The sequence below is a fragment of the Mytilus trossulus genome, chromosome 5 (assembly GCF_036588685.1).
Source record: "Mytilus trossulus isolate FHL-02 chromosome 5, PNRI_Mtr1.1.1.hap1, whole genome shotgun sequence".
Lineage (NCBI taxonomy): Eukaryota > Metazoa > Mollusca > Bivalvia > Mytilida > Mytilidae > Mytilus > Mytilus trossulus.
In genome coordinates this window covers 26,289,399-26,317,226 of record NC_086377.1, presented here as the reverse complement: position 1 = coordinate 26,317,226, position 27,828 = coordinate 26,289,399, and the positions used below count along the sequence as shown (strand labels likewise).

Genomic DNA, 27,828 nt, shown 5'->3' with positions numbered 1-27,828 from the left:
TTCCACAAAACCAAATACCTATTGCACATACTGTGGATTCAAAATTATTCGTTGGATACCAATTTTCGTGGATACAGGTGAACCACGAAATTAAATGTTCAACGAATAACAAATTTATTATAGGCTTGTCTGCAAAGTTTGACAAAACCACGAAATCAAATATCCACGAGCATGCAAGTTTTTCTCAATCCACAAAATTGATATCCACGAAAATAAATGAATCCACAGTAGTGTTAGAAAAAGACCAAAACTTGAATACTTAACTTTGACCATTAAACCATGAAATGATACCTGTACATCTTTCAATCATTCCATAAACCAAATATAGAAGACCTGATTGCTAATAGAATCTGATGTATGGACTTGACCATGAAAACATAACCTTGTTCACGGATTATTGAAATAAGGTTGAGGTCAAATGAAAATGATCCGACAGGCAGGTGAGCAAATATCAAATAGGTTATCCCATTACTCAAAATAAGACAGAAATTAAGGAATATTAAAAATCCTAACTTTTATTCAAGGGTCACTATACCATGAAAATGAGGTCAATGACAATGGCCATACTACAGACTGACACTTCATAACACAAGACATCTATATGCCAATTATAAAGGAACCATGTATTCCATATTCTAAAATATAAAGCTTTTAAGAATTAAGCTAACACTGCCAACAGATCACTATCCCTATGTCAAGCTTTCTGTAACAGAAGTTGCAAATCTACAAAAACATGTAACAAAAGTAAAAGATATACTAAAAGTACATGTATTAGGACAAGTTCATTGCAATAGAACATCTATTTCTTGAGTGGGTGTATTAGATAGAAATGGATGATCGTTGGAAGTTCAAATTGCAATATTGTGGAGGCCTAGGAGAGATGCTTATATTAGTCGGTTGCAAAGAATGTGAATACCTACTGACGTAACTATGTGGTATGGGTTTTACTCATTGTTGAAGGCTGTACAGGGATGTATAGTTGTTTATTTCCGTGTCATATTAGTCTGCAGTGGTGAGGTGTGTCATCGGCAATCATATCACATTTTACATTCATGTTCCACTTTATGTACAATTTATCAACAAAAGCAAGTGTTGCAAAAAATGTTTTATTTTTGCAAAAATATATTTTAAACAAAAGGCCTCAAAATAAGTGCAGTGCAAAACAAAAATAAATCATATCAAAAAACTACAAAAACAGGACTTCTCCCTGAGTGAATAACAAAAATATCCTAGCTCCCTGCTAGTTAATTAAACACTGCATTGCATTGGACAAGGTAACACAAAAATTCTACATTTTAAGAGTACAATTTGATTCTATTAATTACGTATTATGCAATTAGTATTAAACATTAAATATGAATTAATAGTCACATTTCATACTTAAATCTACAAAATACTGATAAAATTAAAGTTTCAAAACTAATACTGAATATGTTAACACCAAGTTCTTAATATCTGAATATGTTAACACCAAGTTCTTCATAACTGAATATGTTAACACCAAGTTCGTAATAACTGAATATGTTAACACCAAAGTCTTAATGACTGAATATGTTAACACCAAGTTCTTAATTCAAACAGACTAGCTATAATAACACTTTGAAAATTAACTTACTTTCTTTTTCTTTAACTTGTAACATGAAAATAAATGAGGTAATTCAGAGAACTAATACTGAATATGTTAACCCCAAGTTCTTAATTACTGAATATGTTAACACCAAGTTCTTCATTACTGAACATATTAACACCAAAGTCTTAATAACTGAATATGTTAACACCAAGTTAATTCTTAATTCAAACAGACTAGCTATAATAACACTTTGAAAATTAACTTTCTTTTCTTTAACTTGTAATATGAAAATAAATGAGGAAATTCAGAGAATGAAAACTCTGAACGACATGATCAAGGAAAATCTCATATTCAATTTCAATTCTCAATTTTATAAACAGAGTTATCTCTCTTAGTAATACAAAAGATATTAAACATACAAAAATTACATTTTTTCATTTTATAGGGTAAAACTTCATGTTAAATTACCCATTCTTATAAATCATAAATAACTTAAAATGATCTCTTCTCTTTTCTTGTTACATTGAAAAATAAAATTACTGAATTAAAAAAAGCAATATTAAAGTAACAAATCTTAAAGCTAAATTTCAGAAATTTTGCAATAAAATCTATAAATAAATGCAAAAATTTCTTTGAAGCTTCATAAAATTCTCTCTGCATTTTTGAAAATGCACCTTAACCTATATTCCTATATTTAAAATGTTCTCAACTATATAAAGAAAATTCTATGTTAAAAGAAGAATATTTGAGAAGTATAGCAAATATTAAATGACAATGAAAGACAAAATAGAATAAAATGTCATTTAAAGAAAATCTAAAAAGATCCAGCATTCAAAATTTTATGAGCCCCATACTTCGGGCCTAAAATCTCATTTGGCTTGCAAAAGAATATGAATGTTATTTTGTATTCATTCATTGCAAAGCCAGGTACCTTGAAATAAAAATACTTTTGAATACTGCAAAGATCAATAAATATATAAAATATTGCATATGACAAAAGTTTGTTAAAATACTGACAGGGAAAATTTCATGTCAACAGAAGGCAATCTGTGTTTAATATATTTTGTTTTCTCTCGCCAATATTTCCATTTATCATGCCTAGTATCATAATAAATTTTATTAATTTTGTGAACTTTTTTGTCATATGCAAATTCTTCTTATTAAATAGGGTAAAATCAAGATTACAAGAAAGAGAAAATAAAAAAAATCTATTAGAGTAACATTTTCAGATAATCACAGTAAAAAGTCAACACATGAAATAAAAGGATCAAGAAAGAACCTAGTCAAAAACTCTAAAAATGAAACAAGTCTAGATTTTATTAAAATGATGCAAATTGCTTCATCCTTTTTTAATTGAATAACAGATTGATGTTGAAGTTTAAACTTAACTTTTAACGAGTTTGGCTTTTTGGCTACATCATGGTCGACAGTTTTGATTGGTTGAGGAAACTGGAGTCCCTGACTCTAAGGAACAGCAACAATTGACAGTCAATTAACTTAATGAGATTAAGCACCAATTGCATATTTCATTTCTCTAGGTTTTTTTGGACAGTGAGTTGACAAGAATATTTGAAAAATGCAACAGGCCCCTTGTGGTCTTTTTGAGCATTTATAAGGGCCCTTAACATGCCAAATGCATGTCAGTCTAGAAAAAAAAAAATTCTAATGAAGGCCAACATTCGGCCCAAATAAGTTTAAATGGTCAATTGGAAATTTCCTCAATGTTTTCAGAAATGATTGAAGTATTTAAAAAATCTAGACTTGTCCATATACAGCACATCTAAATAAAATATTCAATTTGAATAAATTTGACATAAATTACATGTGCATTTTTTCTGAATTCCAGGGAGCGTCAAGAATAGCAAAAAACATACACCATTAAATGGTATTTTAAAAATCAAGTCAAAGTCTGAACAAAATATTCATATATTTATATACATACAAATATATCAAAAATGAAAAATTGGTGCTCCGAGACCAAATTTGTTATAAAATACAAAACACAACACAACATTAACAATAAAAAAAACAGCACTTTTTCAAATTTTTATATTTTTTTTGTTAACTAACCCATTTTGAACTTTCAAATCATAACAGTTCAAACATATGTAGAAAAATCAGAAATCTTCATATGTACAAAATACGGATCTTCTCAAATATGCCACAATTATTGGTCAACTAGTTTGTCATGTCCGCTTTTGGTACCACGTTTTTTTTTCCATTTTCAAGAAAATAGATTATGTATTTCGTAAATTCTTTCATATTCTTAAAATTGCATCTTACACATACAATAAAATATGTACATCTCTTTAAATGAAGACAAATCTGACAAATAGCTATTTCTAAAACTCAAATTTTACTTTCTTTAAAAATTTAACAGCTATATTTCCCTCTAATTTCATACTTTAAAAAAGTTTTTAGTACGTTTCTTCTTTAATAAAAAAAAAAAAACCTTGTTTAATGATCTACATTAAATTTCCTCTTGTTTTGTGAACAATTCTAAAACAAGAGCCATATATTCTGACCTTTGCAAAATTTAATAAAAAATTTAATGTTCAACATTAAATTTTTCTTCATTAATTAATAAAATTTAATTGAATTCAAATTTCAATTTAATCTTTCACTTAAAAATTTAATGATCGACATTAAATGGGCAAAACAGGTATGGTGTTTTAAAACTTAAATGTTCATTCATTAAACTTTTAAATAAAATTTTCAAAGCTTTTATGAATTCGAAGTTAAAATAATTCTCACAGAAAGATATTAAGTTCTTTAATCTGACAATAGAAAAAAATAGAAGACAAATAAGGGTCCGATAAAATATCTTGAATTTTTTAAACATTTTTATACTCATGTAAAAATTTAAGTTGTAGCACCAAATCTTTTTCATATTTATTTACTTCTCTTTATAAAATGCATATAAAACCTATTTAACTGTATCAATTGTTAGGTATGAATTCGAATTCTGAAAAGCACTATTGTACATTTTTAGCACTTTGTTATACGAATATAGCACTTAGTTCTTCATAGTTATTCCCAAGTCCATTTGCTATCTGTAGGAAAATGTCTTTACATATCAATTCCATTTCTGAAAGTAAATAAAAACAAAAACCCAATCAAATACAAAGATAAAATAAATAAAAAGATATTGTAGATACATGACAAGTTTCAAAGATGAACTTGGGTGGATTTAAAATTGATGCTTTTGAGTCAGATTGATTGTTTGATATTTGTTTAAAGCCACTTCAGACACTATTGTAGTATTTTATTGGTTGAGGTAACCACTGACCTTCTATAGGAAAACTGATAATCCTAATCAATTAAGATTTGAGTCTATTGTTCTATTTTATGGCTTTCAGTTTTTAATGGTGGTGGAACATCCTTTGGTAGGAAACTGAAAATTCTTATCAAAAAGATTGGAGTCTAGTGCAAGTGCCACATGTGGAAATTGTATCATTGATTCTTTCAGGACAGGGGTATAATAAAGTAATAACATAAGCACACAGGGAGAATAGCAACCCCACATATTAGGACTATTAACTTACATAGATGCAGCAGCAATGATATTTGATGTCTTTGTATTCCTGGTGACTGGCTTGTGGTGAGGGAATCTAAAGTTATAACATAGGCCCACAGAGAATAGAAACCCCCACATATTAGGACTATAACTTACATAGATGCAGCGGCAATGATATTTGAGGTCCTTGTATTCCTGGTGACTGGCTTGTGGTGAGGGAATCTAAAGTTATAACATAGGCCCACAGAGAATAGAAACCCCCACATATTAGGACTATAACTTACATAGATGCAGCGGCAATGATATTTGAGGTCTTTGTATTCCTGGTGACTGGCTTGTGGTGAGGGAATCTAAAGTTATAACATAGGCCCACAGAGAATAGAAACCCCCACATATTAGGACTATAACTTACATAGATGCAGCGGCAATGATATTTGAGGTCTTTGTATTCCTGGTGACTGGCTTATGGTGAGGGAGACTATCCAATGTTATAACATAGGCCCACGGAGAATAGAAACCCCCCACATATTAGGACTATAACTTACATAGATGCAGCTGCAATGATATTTGAGGTCTTTGTATTCCTGGTGACTGGCTTATGGTGAGGGAGACTATCCAATGTTATAACATAGGCCCACAGAGAATAGAAACCCCCCACATATTAGGACTATAACTTACATAGATGCAGCTGCAATGATATTTGAGGTCTTTGTATTCCTGGTGACTAGCTTGTGATGAGGGAAACTATCCAAAGTTATAACATAGGCCCACAGAGAATAGAAACCCCACACGTTAGGACTATAACTTACATAGATGCAGCTGCAATGATATTTGATGTCTTTGTATTCCTGGTGACTGGCTTGTGGTGACGTAGACTATCCAAAGCATGCTGCCAATACCAACAGGTCCTACAGAAATACTTGAAGCAAACCATTTCACGACAAAAGTACGGTCCTTGTTGTATTCCACATGAGCTACACATAGAGTCTTCCAAGTATGGGTCAATTTGAATCTGAAATTCATAATTTTTATAACTTATTTCTTACTTGATCAAACATATAAAAATAACGGATTTTCTAGTGTTAACATAAGTAGTTCAGCTATTGTCCTTTGTTCAAGTCGGTCACATTTGTTTTCCTAACTTGTATTGCTATAAATTAGGACGTTACTCTACTGGTTTGAATTGTTTTGAAGCCTTTCATAGCCAGCTATTGGGAATCGTGAAAAAGTCTTTTCTCTTCAAGGCGGTACAGTGTCCTACCATTGCTCAGTCAACCTTGTCTGAACTCTTGACTCATTGGCAATCAATTACCATTACATCAGATTTTCATTCAGGGAATAATTAAAAAATATTTGCATAAATGACTTAGATCTAGAGCATTAGCATATCAGTCTGTTTTCCATACAATGCAAATTAAACAGTATCTAAAACAATCTCGAACTCCTAAAACACGGTCCACTATGAGTGCACGATGTATTCTTTTAGTTTATATTTAATCTTTCAGTAAATTTTTTAGTCTTTTTGCCCTACCCTAAATAACATTCTCCTGAATTTAAAAAAGTCCAATAGAGTTTCTGTAAGAAGTTTACATTTACCTTTTTTGTAAACTTTGGAGTTTTGATTTCTACAAAGGCAGCTTGAACAGCCTTCATATAACTCTTTTTACTGTTAAATGTCACGCGTCCACTACCGATTGGATATTTATGTTTATCCGTGTCTATGCCACCATACACTACATTGCCAAAGAGATCATTCATGATACATCCTAGTGCCTCAGCATTCATCATTCCATGAAGTGCACCTACAAAAACTGTCTTGTTGGAGTCGAGACGCTGGGATGGTTGGCGGACGTAATTGCTATCACTAAGAACCCAAGGAATCACTTGAACCTGTAGAAAAGAGAGCATTAATTAAATTTCTATGATTTAAGCATTTATAGGTGATTAAATTTTGTGTGGAGTATAATTTTTCGTGATTTTGTGGGCAACGCTGACACATGTTTTATTAAACTTCATACCTAAACAGATAAAAAGAATACAAAAAAAAAGTGATTGATTTTTCAAGATTGAAAAAAAATCGTGTATATAAATCATGAATAAGTAAAACTTAATTCTGAAATTATAAATTCCATAAAAAAAAAGTTGACATGAAGATGTCCAGAAATAAATAAGTGCTAACTAAAGTATCTTTTATAATTTAAGCTGATTTACAACAGCAGAATATATATAAGAGCCCATGCTGTGTGGTAAAATCTTCTGTCTTACATGTTCATTCATTAAAATGTTTAATCCCGCTGCAAATGTTTGCACCTGTGCTAAGTCAGGAATCTGATGTACAGAAGTTGCTTTTTGTTTAAGTAATTTATACGTGTTTCTCGTTTCTCGATTTTTTTACACGTTGGTTTTACACTAGTAATTTTGGAGCACTTTATAGCTTGTTGTTCGGTGTGAGCCTAGGCTCTGTGTTTAAGGCCCAACATTGACCTATAATGGTTTACTTGTTTTAAATTGTAATTCCGATGGAGAGTTGTCTAATTGGCACTCACACCACATCTTCCTATATCTATATTAGCAAACCAATATTACTAAATTGATACTTTTCAAAGGAAATCCATATTTTTTATGCATGAGCTTTGTATACTGATAGAACTTAAAAACTTTCTATTCTATTAAGGTTGACCAGTGAACTTTCAATGAACAAAATTGAACGAGGGACAGCGTTTTCATATCATCATATAAAAAGTTATCAAAGGTACCAGGATTATAGTTCAGTACGCCAGACGTGTGTTTCGTCTACATAAGACTCATCAGTGACTCTCATATCAAAATATTATAAAGCCAAACAAGAACAAAGTTAAAGAGCATTGAGGATCCAAAATTCGAAAAGTTGGGCCAAATACGGCTAAAGTAATCTATGCCTGGGATAAGAAAATCCTTCATTTTTCGAAAAATTCAAAGTTTTGTAAACGGGAAATTTATATCCTTGTTATCAAAGAGTAGACAAAGATTCAGATTGAATTGTAACAGTTTTAAAAATCTTTTTTTTCTAGTGGTCCTTGATGAAAATCTGCTGTCCTTGCTTCTAATTCTATTTCAAAATACCATAATTGTTAGTGCTTACCACCCCTTTATGAGAACTCTATCAACATACATTAAAACCCATATACCAACATATATATGTACAACTATAATTATATAAAAAGATGTTTCATGCAGTAAAAATAACTAAAACAAGATACTACTACTACTACAAACTACTATATATAATGCTAAAATCTACTAATCTATATGTAACAGGCTATTATTTGAACTTGGAATTATTTTTTATTATGGAATTTGCATAATTTTTCGTGCTTGAAATTTTTAATAAATTCCATGTTTATTTGGTATTATAATGTTTGAGCTGTTCATTACACTTTCAATACAATGTATTTTGTATAGATAGTGATGTGCGCGGCACAGTACATTCTATTGAAAATGTACTTTCTTCTTTGTAATAGGTCAAGCGAGAAAGTGTTGTGCACATTAAAGTATAGAATAAACATGGAATTTATTAAAAAAAAAAAATTCAAACCAAGAAATTATGTAAATTCCATAATTGATAATAATTCCAAGTTCAAATAATAGATGTTTATTTATAATAAGATAAACTGATGAATTAAAACTATACTACAGATTCCACCCCAATTATTTGATATCAGGATTTCCAGATGGCTAAAGGGAGATAACTCAACTTTATTTTGATAAAAACCATCTGGATAGCCTGGCTATACAGTATTTGTAAAGTGTGCTGTCAGATTTTCTCTCACCTACAAATTGGGATACTTAAATGTTTCTATACAACTTCAAAATTAGAGTTGAATTTTACTTAACAAAAACTTGTCTAACCGTCACTCTGTATGAATATGTTACTGAATGAATTCTGGTGTAACTTGCAAGTGCTATTCAAGATACCACATGAAATATGGAGTTTAACTTGCTGTAAATTTGAATATTAATGCATTTGCTTTTTTTAGTGCAGGGGTTAAATTCATGCACTGAACCATCTGATAGCCCTATAGGCAATTATTGTTTCATTTTATAAGTTTTTCATGCATTTTACATTTACACATTTTCAGGAAACAAGTGAAATGAACAAAGTCCCTTCAAAACGTGTAAGCTAACAATATACTAAATATTCTTATTAATTATAGGAAGCTTTCCCTGTTGTATGTAGGATTCCGTGTCCAAGTGGTCAAAGAAGTTAAAATATTCTATCATTAGCTGTCAACACTGAGGTTGTGAGTGTGAACCCTGCTCCAGCCTCCAATCTGTAAATTACTGGGAAATATTTTTTTTAAATCTAATTGCAACTTAGTGTTTACCGGCTATTGAAAATGCATACTAATTTCAATGAATTAAGTTAACATGACTGGAAGTGTTGCTCTCCACCTATTTCTCGTTTAGCACCTGACACTGATGACTTGATTAGTTTTCTAAAGCAGTTAGTTAAAAAATTTCTGACCAGTTCCACAAATTCTAATTGAATCAGAATTTTGAATGAATTAGCTGCAATAGGCAGAGAGCAACACTTACAGTTAAGTTACAGTAAGTAAGCCATGTCTAACCTAACAGCACACTTTTTACTATATACAACAAATTCTACTCTACAAGGGACTATTCTTACCGTTTTCCATTTCAAAGATGTCTAAAATTCAAAAACTAAATAAATATCATGCAATACCACACCGTTATTTCACCCAAATATAAATACATACTTGATGTTATATCGTTATCATGAATTCTTTGGAAAGCATTTTTTTTTTAATTCCAACTATTAAATTCATGCAATTTCAAAATACATTTTTTTTTTAATTTCATTTCTAAACTACAACTATTAAATTCATGCAATTTCAAAATACATTTTTTTTTTAATTTCATTTCTAAACTACAACTAAGTATTTAAAACGAATTCGCTGTGAAACAATGAATTTCAAAATAATTTATTTTTTAATATAAATTTTCAGTTGTAAAAAATCTCTAGTTGAGGATCAACTCATCACATTAAATTTTATATTTATGCAAGACGTGTGTTTCGTCTACAAAAGACTAATCAGTGACGCTTGAATCAAAAAAACTTATAAAGGCCAAATAAAGTACGAAGTTGAAGAGCATTGAGGACCGAAAATTTTAAAAGTGTTGCCAAATATAGCTAAGGTAATCTATCCCTGAGGTAGAAAAACCTTTTTTGTTAACAGGTAATTTATAATTATGAACATAGAGGGATATCCTTTTTTTTCCTTCTAGTTTTCCTTATACAACACATTGATTAAAAAAAGTCCATGCATTAGGATTGAATACTTAAATCAACTATGAAATCTGCAAAATAAGGATATTAGAAAAAAAAAAAAATCATGTGTAAAATCAGATTATATCTGTGTAAAATCAGATTATATCTAAATTTCAAAATCATTCTAACTCTGTATCGTGATTTGTTTTGCAAAAAGTTACATTTTTAAGCTCTTTTTTTTAACATATTGAAAATAAAACCTTGCCAATCAAATGAGCAACAAGAATTAAAGAAATGCAAAGCTTTTAAAAATACTAAAAACATGCTACAGAAAATATAATCAAATAATTATTAATTCATATGTCCTGTCAAAATAATATAATTTATCTTTATGGTGAATGCATGAAATTTTATCTGTTTAAAGAATGTATGGAAACTAATAGAACATGCAATATTAGGCAGGTGTATTAAGTATGTGACAAGCATTGGTGATTTATATAAAGTTTGATGATCTGTATATGCTATTGTGTAATATGTTCAAATGTCCATGCTGACTGTATTAAGTGAGGATAAGTTATCTCCCTTTAAAATAATGGAAAATATATCCTAATGTCCTAATTTAGATTTTTTTTAACCAGGTGTGATTTATTAATCTACAAATGGTTCAGAAAGGGTCCATTTCTTGTCCCTGCCTTTGCTGTTGACAGGGTAAAAGTAATATAATGCTGACTGCATTATATTCAGATATGTATAAGCAAAATATGGAACATTAATAAAAAAAATATAAAGTTCTATTTCAGATGCTGTTTCATAATCTTGAGGAAACTTTAGTCCAGTGTCTATAACATTCCCTGGAGATTTGACAAAGTTATTGAAGCAGAATCTCAGACTGAACATCTTTATATCTTAAAATTTCTAAATATAATTTCCATCCAGTTATTTAAAACAGAGTTCAAAAAGGGAACATGACTAGTACAGGAACAATGCATTAATCTTGAGACAAAGTGCAATATGATTTTTTTCTCTCACTTGAAACCCAATATTACCTCTTTAGCTCTCATCCTCCGACTTGATATCTTGTAATAATAGTCTCCGCTACTGAAGTCGTGAGTACAATCTTGTAATAATCCTCTTACACCTTTCTCGGACTCAAATAATAAATAAACATAACCTGTAAAACAAAATAATAGTTATGTACTGTAAATTCAGAAACTATTGCTGGCATTTATTATTGCAATATTTTCATATAAGACTAAACTGTGATTTGAATTTTTGCGATATTGAGAAAAATCTATTTATGTCATTTAAGAAAAATTCAAAATGCAAGTTTAAATTACTGCTATTATATACCTGACGCAATTTTCGCAATAATAAAAATATCGCAATAATTTCTGAATTTACAATAAACACCCTACATCATCCTACCACCAAAACTATAACTTTATCCAATAATAATGCAAATACATGTACAAATATTTAAGACAATGTAATATGGTCAGAAAAAGAGGACAATACAGTTTTCACGTTGACAACTTACTTACAGTGATATTGTTGGCTGTTTTCAAAACTACCTCTACCCTTTTTTATTGGGAAAATATGTGTCATTTTCATCAAATTGGGAACTTTTAAAATTAACCATGAATTTGACTGAAACTTCAATTTACAGAGCTATTTTTAAGAGTCAAACCCTGCTTTAAAATAAGACCTCATTTTGTCAGTGATGATACATTTAATTGGGATTCTTCTCCAGGGGAAAAAGCCTTTATTCTCCACTATTTAAGGCAACCAATATCACTGACTTAGCACAGAACACAAATTTGAACTGTATTTGATATTATTGCATAGCAATATAACATTTCCCACAGAAAGTAACCAAAAGTTAGAGTGCAATAAATTCTAATATTGCACTAGTGCAATAAATCTTCAAAATTCATGACATCATCAACGACAAAATCTTGGTTTAAACCAATTTTTACATTCAAATATTATATTGCTATACAAATTGTCCAGAGTAGAACAAATATTGCACTCGCAAGTTCGTGCAATATAAAATTCTACTCGGGACAATATTCCCCAATATTCATGCAATAACCCTAAAATACAATGCATAAACATCATATACAAACATTATGTCATGCAAAAATAATGAAATCTTTAATTTTAACATTTGCACAAATTTTCAGACAATTTCGTCTGAAATGAAATAGGCGCATATACTTTGAATTTTGGTCTGAAATTAGCCCTTACTGGACCTTCTACTTTGAAACAGAAGAGATGCAAATAGCAGTGCAATAAAAACTACTATACAAAGGGCAATTGTAAATAATCATACACATCAAATTCAATTCATTTGCATATTTCTTAAATAAATAGGTTAAAATTCCACATTATTGTTATATTACCATCTTTTCCTGGCCATTCAATCTTAAAAGCTCCAAATTTACCAAAGGATGTCTGAAGGCCAGCTGTAAATAATAGTATAGTTATAAGTAACAAACAAACTGGTGTTGGTAATGCTTAATAAAAATTTGAAGACTCGAACAATAGATAAACAGAGATCAAAACTAACTATATATGTATATATCTATTTACTATAGATGTCTAACAATCCAGTTTTTACCAATACAGTGTAACCTGCCTAATCGGAGTATTCCCACATCCTGCTTTAACCAACACATTCACAATGTCCAAAAATATGCCCATCCTTGCAGGAAAAAACCTTGAGTATTCTGATATTTTTTTCTGGTCCCCCAGTGTGTCGGATAACACTGTTCCTTGTTTGACCCGACAGAATTAATGTGGATTCATTACTATTCATGGGATACCAATTTTTCGTGAATAACATGGACCAAGAGTAACCCAGGAATTCAAAGTTTCAATGAAGTATAGATTTTATATATGCTTGTTTGCAGATTTGGCAAAACTATGAAATCAAGTATCACCGAAAAATGCATTTTTTTCTATATCCATGAAAATTAGAACACATGAAAAATAAATGAATCCACATTAAATATTTGTATTTACAAAAAACATAACATTTAATTGTGAATATACTCACTTTAATTTGTTTTGTTTTGGTTTTCTGTTTCGGAGGAAACATTACCCCATTTATTCTTTACATAACAACTAGAATTTGTAGTTTTGTCACCAAATTCACTGCATTCATCCACAATTATTAACTGTCGCAATAAGGAATTTGACAAGCCAAGGGAACTTTGATGGTTGTTAAACACGTGAGAATAATTTGAAAATAAGGAGATTGCCAACACTTAGACAACTATCCACCACAAAGTTCAAATGAAGTGAATGTTACCAATTATATGCAACTTTGAGGCCTTCAATCAACCAATCAATCCCCCATTTTTATCCTCTGTATACATGTAAACATACATGTCTGTTTTTGTTTTTTAGTTTTTTCGTTTTTGGGGGGATGTCTTATAACCTTATACCATATGTATACATACATTCTGTGATATCCCAGGGTACTCCACCTAGGAACACTTTACAGGAGTAGGTTGGGTTCTTGTGATTTCTGGGAGGTAGCTGTCCACTCCACGTACAACTAGCTTCACACATAGCTGTAATATATCAACAGTGTTACTATAGTAAATTACAATAAAGACAAACATGTCAAAAAGTAAAATCACAAAAATACTGAACTAAGAGGAAAATCAATTTCGGAAAGTCCATAATCACATGGCAAAATCTAATAACAAAGCGGATCAAAAACGAATGGACAAGAACTGTCATTTTCCTGACTTGGTACAGGCATTTTCAAATGTAGAAAATGGTGGATTAAACCTGGTTTTATAGCGCTAACTCTCTCACTTTAATGACAGTCTCATCAAATTACGTTATATTTACATATCAATTTACTCTCCTGATATTTATAATTCTGAAATATATGAATATTACATTTTTGAAATATAAATGAATAAAACATAAAAGTACTGAACCTTCAAACTGAATAAGTACAAGTTGGTAAACATTCTTAACATCTAATTTAATAGAATTCTAAGAATCAGTTGGATAAATTAGTCTCTTTTTTCTTCTTCTCTTAATTGTCATGAAAAATATTTAACCCAGTGATTAAAGAGTAAATGTTTGATATCATACCATTGTTTCTGGAACTATGGTTTGAATTTTAATCAACTTCTTCAGATTTATTATATACTTAGTAGTAAATTCAATCAATGGCAAGCGTGCTGTATCAATCACCCGTGATGATATCAATATCAGCATGGTTGCAAAAGCTTTACCACACCTTTAATCTGTATGACCTCACGTCATCGATATCAATCACTGTTGCAAAAGCTTAATCAAATCCCTAATCTGTATGACGTCATGTCAAAACCTAAAATCTGTAAGCGTCATGTCAAACCTGTAATCTGTATGACATCATGTCAAACCTATAATCTGTATGACATCATGTCAAACCTATAATCTGTATGACGTCATTTCAAACCTCCTTATCCGAATGACGTCATGTCACATAAAATACATCTACTTGAGGTACATGTATATAATAAAGTGAAATGATATGGCTTTTTCAATATCACACACCGTGTCAACCCTCAACCAATATAATCCCTCGAGCAGATCAACAAGAATGTGTCCCAAGTACACGGATTCCCCATCTTCACTATTATTTTTTATGTTCAGTGGACCGTGAAAATGGGGGGAAAATCGCTAATTTGGCATTAGAATTAGAAAGATCATATCATTCAGAACATGTGTACTAAGTTTTAAGTTGATTGGACTGCAACTTCATCAAAATCTGCCTTGACCAAAAACTTGAACTGAAGCGTGACAGACAGACATGCAACAGACGAATGAACGCAGGCATAGACCAGAAAACATAATGCCCATAAATAGGGCATAAAAAACAACCTCAAAAATAAAGGAATAAAGACCACTAACCCTTTTCAAATAGGACTCTGCTATTTAATTCACTGACCTGCTGCATTCCTATGTAACCTTGCAGCTCTATCAATAGCATATGGGTCCACATTTGCCATTAAGAAAGGATTAATAACCGAGTAACCTCTTGATGTTTGTACCATCTGACTGGCACCAGTTCCCTCCCTTTGTTGTTGTAAGGCCTGTAACTGTTGTTGGGTTGACAATGCCTGTTGTTGCTGCTGGGCCTGAAATAATTGTGCCGCCACATCTGCGTGCGTTTGTTGGGGTTGGATTTGTTGTTGCTGCTGCTGTTGCTGTTGTTGTTTAGTTCTGTTTCCCATATTTAATGAGTGCTAAAAATGAAATGATTGATGATAGAATGAATGCAGATAAACATACAATAGTTTGAAAATTTCTTACTTCACTTACATGCTAATTCATGATAAAATTGCATTAAAAAAGATCTCCCTACTTTGTGATAACATTGTATCGAAAGAGATCTCCTGAATTCATGATAAAATTGTATTACTAAAAAGATCCATAATTTGTGATAAAATTGAATGAAAAAGATATCTCCCTAAATCTGATAAAATTGTAATACTAGAGAGATCCCTAATTTCTGCATGTCTGATACTGCAAGAATCCTTTAAAAAACTTTTAGTTTAAATGATAGCAAGTTACAGAATAGCTCCCATTAATTGTTAATTTCTAGTAACTGTTGGTGTGACACTATAGGTTCTGAACTGAAATCAATGTAAACTTTAGTGATTTTTGTTTTGTCAAGTTTTTATAGCGGTTTTTGATATGTCAAGTTTTCATAGCGCCTTTTGTTTTGTCAAGTTTTCAACACTGACTAATTCTAAGATCATCACTGGGAGTGTTCTTACCATCATATCAATGAGTGCTGCTTCTGAACCTTCACTGCTAATTCCACTTGTGTCTGAGTCAGCTGGTGACGTACTTCTACGACTTCCTGATATCAAATTAGAATACAGTATCTTCTCTACAGGAGATAAGGTATCATTCATTGTACTGTTGGGGGAGGACGTACCATAATCACTGAAATATAATCAAGATATTAGTCACTGAAATGTTATAAGAGGATGTTCCAAAGTCACTGAAAAATAAATAAGACATCATTCAAGACACATAATGGCAACCATTTTATCTATGCAGTTTTTAAGTATACAGCTGTACTTTATTTTTTTCTATGATTGATTGATGCCAAGTAAAATGCTTTATAGCATTTTATTTCAAATATTTAATGCAGTACTGTGGATTCATTTATTTTCGTGGGTATCAATTTTCATGGATAGTTGAAACTTGCATATTTGTGGATATTTGATTTCGTGGTTTTGAACTTCTCTGTATACAAAGCCTATCTAAAATATGTTTTTCGTTGAACATTTGATTTTATGGTTCACCTGTACCCACGAAACCCATGAAAATTGGTATCCAACTAATAATAATGAATCCACAGTATCTTATCAACAGGATGAATTATGATGGACTTTTGACAGCTAAGAAGTACGTCTTTTGCACTCTTTATATTCAGAAATTATTGTGATGTTTCTTATGCATATCTGTGACATCTATCCTACCTAGATAAACTTGCGGTCTTATCTGGATCTTTAGTTTACCTAGTTGTACTTTGGCTTCAATTCTGTACATGTTATGTCAAATGCATTCCTGGTAGTACTTGCCCTCAAATTTCTTAAGTGCCTAATGTATACCAGTCATATTAACGGAGTGTCTTCTCTGGGAGTTGTGGTGTCTAATGCAAACCTGTTATATCAACCTTACCTGGATGTACTGGGGCTTCTATCTGGACCTTTGATTGCCCTATAGTATTTCTGTGGTGTCTGATACATGTCTGCAGACTTATAGCTATATTATGAGGATTGAGGTCCTGTCTAGGGTGTCCACTGTATACCTGTTGTAATTAAGCTTACCTGGGTGTACTGGGGCTTCTATCTGGACCTTTGATTGCCCTGGAGTATTTCTGTGGTGTCTGATACATGTCTACAGACTTATAGCTATATTATGAGGATTGAGGTCCTGTCTAGGGTGTCTACTGTATACCTGTTGTAATTAAACTTACCTGGGTGTACTGGGGCTTCTATCTGGACCTTTGATAGCCCTGGAGTACTTCTGTGGTGTCTGATACATGTCTGCAGGTTTATAGCTATATAATGAGGATTGAGGGACTGTCAGGGGTGTCTTCTGTATACCTGTTGTATAAGGCTTACCTGGGTGTACTAGGGCTTCTATCTGGACCTTTGATTGCCCTGGAGTATTTCTGTGGTGTCTGATACATGTCTGCAGGTTTATAACTATATAATGAGGATTGAGGGACTGTCAGGGGTGTCTTCTGTATACCTGTTGTATAAGGCTTACCTGGGTGTACTAGGGCTTCTATCTGGACCTTTGATTGCCCTGGAGTATTTCTGTGGTGTCTGATACATGTCTGCAGGTTTATAACTATATAATGAGGATTGAGGGACTGTCAGGGGTGTCTTCTGTATACCTGTTGTATAAGGCTTACCTGGGTGTACTAGGGCTTCTATCTGGACCTTTGATTGCCCTGGAGTATTTCTGTGGTGTCTGATACATGTCTGCAGGTTTATAGCTATATAATGAGGATTGAGGGACTGTCTGTTGCTGTTGTTGTTGTTGTTGTTGAGAGGCAGGTACAGAAAATAAATGTAAACCTGGGAAAAAAACAAAATAATTGCATTGATGTTAAATTCATGTTTATTAGCTTTCACAATTTGTATAAAGTCTAATGTAAGGGGGTCACATTGGGGGGTTCCGATCCTGAATCCCGCTTACTGTTTTGTCAAGATTCTCGTATCCCTCTTACACTATGTACGCAAGCAATTCACATTTTTTGGTCATTTCCCTGGTCCCGCCAGACCTCATTTCCCGTTTTCATGACATAATATTTTGAGATTTACTTGTCACGCTTATAAAAAATTGGCAATCCCACCTAATGCTACGACCCTCATGAGACCCACATGTAAGGGATGATTGATTATTTGATTGGCGTAATGTCACTTTTAGCATCACTTGCTATAGCTTTGTTGTGGTTAGTGTTTATTTGTGAAGGAAACTAGAGTGCCCTGAGACAGAAGACTGCCTTCTGCTTATGTAAAGAAAATAACATAACTTCTAAAAGGCCATTTCAACATTTATACCAAACAGTATATATGGTTGTTTAGTTTTTCCTCCTAAAATCACAGCAGATATGTGGGAAGATTTTTTTTAAATTTTATTTTCATCTTCTTTAAACACCATTATAAAGGAGATCTGCAATTTTGTCATCTTGCACTGTGGAAGTCAGAAAAGGATTTACAAAAAAACAGAAAAATGTTCACAAATAAATGAAAATTGAGCCGAAACAAATAAAAGGCGAGGGTCTCCGCACAGGAATAAATACATTTATTCTATAACTAGTTCATTGTAGTTGTTGGCATAATACCTGCGACGTTCTTCTCATATTTAAATAAAGGAGGATACTAAACCTCTAAAGGAAGGTATAGTTCTTTTCAAATGATGAAACTATTTTCTTGTTGTGTTAGTGGGCTATATTCTGCTCTTTGATCAGGTTGCTGTCTCTTTGACACATTCTCAATTTCCATATTTATATAAAGGAAAAAAAAGACCCTAGAAAATCTTGGCTAGATCCATGCCTTATAGACAAGACAACAACATTTTCAAATTAATTGCATTGGCAGGTGGCGGATCGTTTCTTTTTTAAACTAACCACCCTATAATATAAAATCTTTGATTTACTTTAATTCTTGCAAAATCCTCAAGAAAATGCATCTGCCATTACAATCCATATATATCAATAGTGGGCCTCACATCCCCCATGCATTTAAGTCTTGAACAGCCCTAACCAAATAGTCTTAATAATAAGTCCAAGAACCTTCCTTTAAAATAAAGTCTGGATCAGGGCTTCCAAAATTTTTCAGATCCAGTTAGACATTTTATATCTGATCAGAATTTTTATCCCTAAGACTAAGTCACAAAAGGCAATTATGGTAATCAGATGGCCATCCCAATGATTGACATTAGATTAAAAACGATAATAAACTTTACTTTGATATGAATTTGATGTTCCGACATAAACTGTTAAAATAGGCATTGCATCATTCAAAGTGTGCACATCAGCGTGCTCATATCTGCATTAGACTCTTTATTTGTGCAAAATGACGTTGTCTAGAACTTTATTTTCGTTTTTAAAGTCACATTTTTTGAAAACCGGATGTTGACTTGACAATATGGACCATAAACGGATACGTAAAATCTGTGTACGTTTACATAGCACGACTGAGCGAAGAAGCTCTTTCAACGTTATTTCTTCAACAAAATACTTGAAATGAACGTTAGGTACAGGTATCAATGATAGTTTAGAATTTTGAAAAAATGTAGGATGCATAATTGAATTTCCCACCTGTACACATGCGCACACGTGTTCTTGTTCATACAAAGTAGTTCTGACGATTTTTTCATGTAAAACCTTTTTAAATGTTTCATCAAATCAAGTTTATAAATGTATTTATTATAAATTTTATCTTTTGGACTAAATCAGTTGGATACAAACCGCTGAAATGTACGAAAGTAATTGTGAATGTACCGATTAATTTATACGATGTCCGGTACTGAAAATTAGTTCACCTGTCACCTGAACAGGTAGTTTTCAGCTGTCCAACAACTAATTAGCCTTGATTAAAATTAGAAAGTATTGAAGTAAGGGTTGTTTTGATAGTAATTAATCATCATGTCACTTTTATGACCGGAAATATATGGCTGTTAAAGGCAAAATGTTGGGTAAAAAAGATCGTGAATTATATTAAAATGACCGAAAAAGCCTTGAAAACTAAAAAGTAGATGACCGTTTCATGCTTTTCCCAGCCGGTCTTTTACCGGACATTATACAAATGACCGGAACATATAACCGTTTTGGAAGCCCTGGTCTGGATCTCTGTCTCAGATGAGACAAAATCCCCTAACAAATAGTGTAAGTGTAATAATAAGGTTACCAGGATATATTGCTGACATGTTGTTGTAGATACTCTGATCATATGACGAAACAGGAACTTGTTCATGACTTGTTTGTGGCATTTGTAGTGGCATCTGTGGCATAGTGGCTGTAAAAAAGATATATTATAATTTTTGTATACTTAGAAATTATTTCCATGTTTTTATTACTGTATAATTACATTAGCTGTATGTTTCATTATAATACGTTATTCTGATTGGCTAACTGCACATCACATGTTATTCCGTAAACAATTGCATGAGACAATAACATTTATCATGCATGATGACACGAGGTCCCACAATAAAGTGCACGGGTGAATTAAATAAAACTGGATAAAAATCGTGTTTTCATGATCCTAGCTAAAAAATGTAATTATAAGTATTGAATGCTTCTTTTTGTAACTTTATAGGGTTGTAAAAGCGTTGACAGTGCGTACATTTTAAGAATGAAGCGCTTCCGCGCTTCATACAAAATGTACTTCGGTCAACGCTTTTACACCCCAATAAAATTCAGGAGCATTCAATTCTTAAATAAAAAAGTCAATGGAACTGAGGACAGGGAACCCTTTAATATTTACCTGAATTTGTATATATATATTGAGGGGGTTTCGATCCCAGATTCTGCTTATTGTTTTGTCAGATTCCTGTAACCTGCTTACACTATGTACAGAAACAATTCTCATTTTTTCGTCATTTCCCTGGTCCTGATAGACCTCATTTCCCGTTTTCACAACACAATAATTTGACTTTCATGTGTCACGCTTAGTAAAAATCGACAATCCCACGTCACGCTTAGACCCCAATGAGACCCACATTCAGTTACTTAGTTATTGTCTTTATCTATTTTTGTTGCTATATGTCACAAACTGTAGAATTAAATTGAATTGAATATAAACTGCAACAGGAATTATGTTGTGTACAAACTAAAAATTTCCATTCTAAAATTTGATATTATGTGTTAACATGTCGACTTTCCTTGAAATGGCAATATTTAATTAATTTACCAGCAAAAACTGTTTACCCAAAAAAGCTATTTCTCACAAACTGACATTATAGCTTGCTGTTTGGTGTGAGTCAAGGTTCCCTGTTGAAGACTGTACTTTGACCTATTATGGTTTACTTTTATAAATTGTGACTTGGATGGAGAGTTGTCCCATTGGCGCTCATACCACATCTTTTTATATCTATTAATCACTTATGTCAGATCTTATTAAATTTTCAATTTTTTTCTTTTTTCTTTTCTTTCATCCCAAAATGTGAAAAAAATGTGTGATGTGAACAGTAAAATAATTTCTACTTTAACAAATTGTGACTTGGATGGAGAGTTGTTTCATTGGCACACTATCACACCTTCTAATATCTATATAATCAACAAACACTTACGTTTTTGTTGTTCCTGTTGAATATTCATCCCCGGAATAGAGGACAAATCAAGTGTGTTATTTAACAGGGCATTTATACTTTTGAAGAGGTCTACGTTATGATAGTGATTCTGTGCCTCGTAGTCTTCTACACTGATGGCTGGTATATCAGAATTCTGAAAAAAATAAATAAACATGAATCTGGTCTCATCCTTTTTCTCACTGATGGATGATAAATCAGAATTCTGAAAATATACAATTAATTAATCTGTTTCTGCAAACATGTTGAAAAAAAGAATAGGAAGGTTCAAATATTTTAATTTTTCAAACCATTAATGAATGGTGTATAAACATCAGTTTGCAAAATCTTTTTTCCCCTGGTGGTCCTGAAAAAAATCTGCTTGGTGTCGGTCCTCACTGTTAGTTCTATTGAAAAATACTAAAATTGTGTCAGTCCTATGCAAAATTTTGTCGGTAAAATTCAGTGGACCACTTCTTTTCGGGAACTCTAGACACATGATAAAGATTAATTGATTATTTGTTGGTGTTTGAATGCCACCTTTAGGCTATTTCTTGGCAGTCAATATATTTGATTGGAGGAAGCTGGAGTACCAGGAGTAAACCAACTACTTCTGTGATAGAAAAACTGACTATCCTAGTAAATAACAAGAATGTGTTCAAAGTACACAGATGCACTATAATTTTCCATGATCAATGGACCGTGAAATTGGGTAAAAAATCTAATTTGCCATTAAATTTAGAAAGATCATATACCATAGGGAACATGTGTACTAAGTTTCAAGTTGATTGGACTTCAACATCATCAAAAACTACCTTGACCAAAAACTTTAACCTGAACTAACACTTTCATTTTCTATGTTCAGTGGAGTGTGAAATTGGGGTCAAAAGACTAATTTTGCTTTAGAATTAGAAAGATCATATCATAAGGAACATGTGTACTAAGTTTCAAGATGATTGGACTTCAGCTTCATCAAAAACTACCTTGACCAAAAACTTTAACCTGGAGCGGGACAGACGGACGGACGAACGAATGGACTATCGTAGGTGGGGCATAAAAATTGGAGTCAAAATTGATGAACATGCACAAGTGGGGTTCAAACTCATGATCTAAGTGTTAACAGGCTAGTAGTAACAGTAGAATAACTTACGACCACGTGGGGACCAAGGCCCTTACATGATAAAGAAGATACTTAAATCATGATAAAAATCACAAAAAAAAAATTATGGTAGGAAGGGTTAGTGGACAGAAGCTTTTCTTTTGCGGCCAAATTTATATCTTTGCTTCTGTATATCTTATCTTCATCTTATTTCACCAGGTAGTTCAAGATACAAATGTATTAAATAATTAGTAGAAAGGATTGCTATAGACTGATTAGAATAATAACTATATCGATCAGAAATATATGTCTTTTGTCTTACGAAATTCTATGAAATATCCAGTTATCACAGAAGTCTTATTTTTATTACCAATTTTTTGTGAGAAAGAAAAAAACAGATGTCAAATATTTCATAAAATTATCAAAGATCATAAATAGCAATACAAAATTATGACATTTAAAATGAAAAGGAGTTAAAAATGTAATGTTGACTGAAATAAATTTTAAAGCAAATTAATATGTTTGATCATTAATTAACCATATGTAAAAATGTATCAATAACCCTTGAAGACACAGACCACCTAATAACACTGACCTGTGGTCAAACCTATTACCCAGGTGGTCTTCAATTACATTCCAATAAATTATTATCTGAAGACATGTTGTGAAAATAAATGCAATATTTCAGTTGAATTCAGGTCAATTTATCACAAACACAGATGTAGCTTCAGAGTTTTCCAAAACAAAATGAATGGTACATTCTCAATTTTGCACTAAGTAATGTTAAGAGTCACAATACAATCTCATTTGAATTTAAAACAACAGTTCTCTTTTTAACTTCCTATCCTATGAAATTAATAGTTATTTTAATTTGAAAAGTATAGAGAATACAGAATATTTATTTTTTTAATTAATGGCCCTTGATTATGGACCAGTGCAGCTTGGCATTTATATACACAACACAATACACCAAGATTGAGCTGTAAATACTGCCCCTGGTATTTACCGTGGGTAAAACAGTATTTACAATTACTGCCTAGGACGTGGTCTGAATACTGCACTGGTTGATAGAAATTTTCATAGTTGTTTATACTATTCATTGTGATCCAATGAGGTTATTTCTAGCCCATTTAACCCATTTAGCTGAAGAGCACTCGAAACAGGATCATACATAGACAACACAGCTCCAGATAAGAATTCATAAACTGGGGTTTTTACCCACCATTTTCTTATATAATTGGGTGATAAAGTTTTTTAATTGCATAATCAATTCCAATTCACCCCTCAGGTTAATATCAAATTGGGTTTTTCACCACCAAGTTCCTTAATGTATTGGGTTTTTTCATCGACACAATATTGAATATTTAGGCAATATCAACCCCAATTTTTTTCCATCTTAAATTAATACGTTTCCGTCTTTGTTTAGCTCTTTTATTTGGTTTAGGGTTAGGGTTAGGGTTATTTGCTAGCTGTTTTATTTGGTTTATTCACTGAGGAGCAATTGTAGGTTTAATTTGTGTCCCATTTCAAACCGTTTGCCAGTTTTGTATTTTCTCACATAAAAGGATATGTGTAGTCACTGTATTCACAGGCACTCGTCTTATACCTTTATATAATAAATTCTGAGACCAGTGTCTGATCAGTGGCTGTGTGCATGGTGTGTGTATTCATTAATTAACCGTAAAGTGAATAAAAAATAGTATGTTAACTCTAATTATACTTTTTTGGATCTAAAAGATTTTAGATTAAGACAATCAATCTGTAAAATTAAAATAAGCGCTCATCCATTAAGGATTGAGACTGATAGATATGCCAAACTGTATGTGAATAGGACACTCAGAAAATGTTTATACTGTACTTTAAATAAAGTTGAAGATGAGATTCACTTTGTAACTGAATGTCCACTATATATTGATAACAGAAATGATTTTTTTACTGAAATATCTCTAAATTGTAATAATTTTCAATCGTTAGACAATTTTTCAAAGTTTTAATGGCTATTTACACAAGAAAATTTAAATGTGTATAAATGTTTAGGAAAGTATTTATCTAAAAATCTAGAGATAAGGAGAAGTTCAAAAATAATGAATACAAATTAGCCACAAATATACATATTTTGAGTGGTATATGATTTTAAATGGTATATTTAAAAGATCTAAATTGTATTGTCTGGTTCTGTCCTGGCTTTTTATACCATTTTTAATAGTACTAAACAATGTTGTTTTCTTATATTATATGTCTCTAATTTATGTCTAATCATATGTACTTGTATGTAACGTCATGAAAGCTCTTTATAGGGCCCTTTAATTGGAAATAAAATATTCTTATTCTTATTCTTATTCTATACTTCAATGATTTTCTTTTATTCAATTTACATAAATCTTGGTTTAGTTGTCTTTTATTAGAACTTTTGGTTTCTAATGCTTTATCATTTCATAATTGATTTGGCCTTTCACTTTTTCCAACTGAATTCGCAATGTTCTCGTTATGGTAGGCACACATGCCCGTTCGTTTCGATGGACGCTTCCTTAAAAGACTGGCTGAGTTTTGTTATCATTATAACTTTCCCTCAGTTTTCCAAAAGAAGCCGAAAACATGCTTATATTCAATATTTTAACCGGACATTCACTTTTGTTTAAATTCAATGTATGTTATGAAAAGTCCTGAGCAATGCGAAAAAAATATGACTGCATGACACACGCTAATTGGATAAACACTGAGAAGATCGAAATAGATATAGGAAGATGTAGTGTGAGTGAAATGTTTACAAAAACATGTGTACCTATTGAGCAATGGAAAACTCAAACAGGGACCCATTTCAGCTACTTGATGCAGGGATCTTTTTTTAGAACGACAGGAAATTTCCAATTATAAATATTATAAAAATAGTTTACGCGACGACTGTAAACAGATAAGGGTAAATAACACAAACGGTAGCCAATAAAAGGGTTGAGAACTCATGGTTTTGTCATATAATTGGGTTTTCCGTTGAATTAATTGGGTTGTTGAACCCGTCAATGTACAATTACATTGGGTTTTCTATTATTTGTATTGCGTGATCACTAAAATACGCAGCTTATCTGGAGCTCTGTAGACAACCACAAAAACATACCAATCTGCCGTATCATATGGGCTTTGATCATTGTTGAAGGCGGTACCAACACCTATAGCTGTTAATTTTATGTGTCATTTAGTCTCCTTTGAAAATAGGTCTCATTAGCAATCATACAACATCTCTTTTTTTAACTTTTCTTTTTACCAAGCACAAAAATAATAATATTTATTCAAGTGTAACCAGAGAGCATGATTCAACATACAAAAATCATCCTGGTCTCCACTGGGACTGAAACCCTCGACCTCTGTGTTGCAAGGCAGCACCTAAACCAACTGAGCTAAGTATTTCCTAAGCTCAACCCCTTACGGCTGACAAGGTACCTATCACATGTTCTAAGGGAAACAATCCAATCACACTAGACTATAAAGATATGTGGACATGCTCGTCATTTTTCATGAAAAGTTCAACCATAGCATGAATGAAAGAGGACCTAAAAGCCACCTCTCAAACTTACTTAGCAATTTTCCAAGTTATAAAGGGGCACAAGTCCAGTACTGTTGGTGATTTATTGTCTAAATTCAAACTCTGTCTGCGAAATTCGATTCTTAGCATTGAGCAAATTAAGCATTGTGCAAGAGTTTCATAAAACATTAAGTTCATGGAGAGTACGATTTGCCATAAGATTTTTGTATTCATTCAGGCCGTATTTATATATAGATTAGAAATAATTATTATATTACTGTAAATACAAAATAACATCATTTTGGCATAAATCCTATGCAAAATGACCAAGTATTAACTCTTTAAATTATGTAAGCATTATTTCAAGGCAATATTTGACCTCAATTGTCCCTTTACTTTAAATGCAGTGGCAGATTCAGAACTTTTTGTTGGGTGGCTGGCTGACCTAAGAGGAGAAAGTAGGGAAGTTACATAATTCAGTGAATCCCTCTTTATTCAACCAAATGTTTCCCACAAAAAGGGGGAAGTGGGCCCCAGGGTCTGCTATGGGATGAGGAAAACTTTAACTTGAGTGTGGAAACAACAAAAAATATGGGACAGATGAAAGGACACATGAACTATAGGACTGAACAACAGCCTATCAGACTACTTAATTAAATAAATCCTTTACATTCTGAAACATAAAATGCATTATAATGTTATGTAGTTCATGCCATAAACTATCCAGGTGAACAGGTACACGTGTACTCAGACAAGAGTAAACACCAACAGTTTAGCTTGAAGGTCAAAATGAACCTCAAGATGTTATCTGGTTTACATGTACATTCCCTATTTCCATTCTCAACTTTATTCATTATAGAATATATATATATATATATCATTTTAATTTCAACAACTATCATACAAAATACCTTTACTGTCTTAGCTCTGTAAAAATACTCGGGCATGAACAATCTTGTCTGCATTTTTTTTATCCAATAATTACGATATAATACGTTGGTAAACTAATCCATTTTAAAATATAGATTTCAATCGAGTGCACCTTTATTATGAAGGGTTCATGTTCGGTTATTGACCCATTTGGGTTTTTTCACAACGGGAGAAAGCATAATTTCTATTCATGAAATTGGTTTCTATCAATTTTTCAATAAATAATTCATTGGGAAAAGCAACAGCTTCGTTCTTACAACACTCATTCTGTAAATATTCTACGAGTCAATTAAAACTGAAAATGTTATGTCATAAATATTTGTCGTCCTACCATGACCTGTTTTGCAGCAGACTCACGGACAGGAAATGAACTGCAGCCGTGGGAAGATGTCAATTCCGAAATGAAACGGCGGGAATTGGTTTTAATAAATGTACTCAGATTTACTCACCTGTTGATTGGAAGAATTCGATCCGCACATTTGCATAAAAATATAGATCTACCTTTCAACACTCCTATTGGAATACTCTTCTGTCCCACGTGCTTATGTCGTCTGATAGGGTAATGGAAGTGACCTTCCTTCAACTTCAAACAATT

The 27,828-nt window shown here is 32.1% G+C and overlaps 1 protein-coding gene across 2 annotated transcripts; it reads right to left on the bottom strand.

The window, feature by feature from the left end:
- Positions 1 to 3,751: 3,751 nt before the first annotated feature.
- Positions 3,752 to 27,781, bottom strand: LOC134718702 (cytoplasmic polyadenylation element-binding protein 1-like). 2 transcript variants are annotated; one of them, XM_063581368.1, is made up of 13 exons: positions 27,683 to 27,781; positions 21,691 to 21,844; positions 20,307 to 20,414; positions 17,832 to 17,969; positions 17,211 to 17,238; positions 16,146 to 16,317; positions 15,314 to 15,611; positions 13,821 to 13,934; positions 12,759 to 12,821; positions 11,403 to 11,527; positions 6,684 to 6,977; positions 5,897 to 6,099; positions 3,752 to 4,658 (listed from the first exon to the last, which is right to left on the bottom strand). In XM_063581368.1, the coding sequence occupies exons 1-13, from the start codon at positions 27,716 to 27,718 to the stop codon at positions 4,640 to 4,642; spliced, it is 1,752 nt and encodes a 583-aa protein (XP_063437438.1). In that variant the 5' UTR covers positions 27,719 to 27,781; the 3' UTR covers positions 3,752 to 4,639. The 2 variants fall into 2 exon arrangements, with proteins under 2 accessions (XP_063437438.1, XP_063437439.1); XM_063581369.1 differs by lacking the exon at positions 27,683 to 27,781 and adding an exon at positions 27,565 to 27,672.
- Positions 27,782 to 27,828: the final 47 nt, after the last annotated feature.

Excerpts from the sequence above, each read along its gene's own strand:
- LOC134718702 (XM_063581368.1), bottom strand. The coding sequence starts at position 27,718 with ATGCAAATGTGCGGATCGAATTCTTCCAATCAACAG. Across the intron at positions 21,845-27,682 it reads CGAATTCTTCCAATCAACAG|AATTCTGATATACCAGCCAT; the intron begins GTGAGTAAATCT and ends TATTTTTTTCAG. Across the intron at positions 17,970-20,306 it reads CATGTCAGCAATATATCCTG|GTTTACATTTATTTTCTGTA; the intron begins GTAACCTTATTA and ends TTTTTTTCCCAG.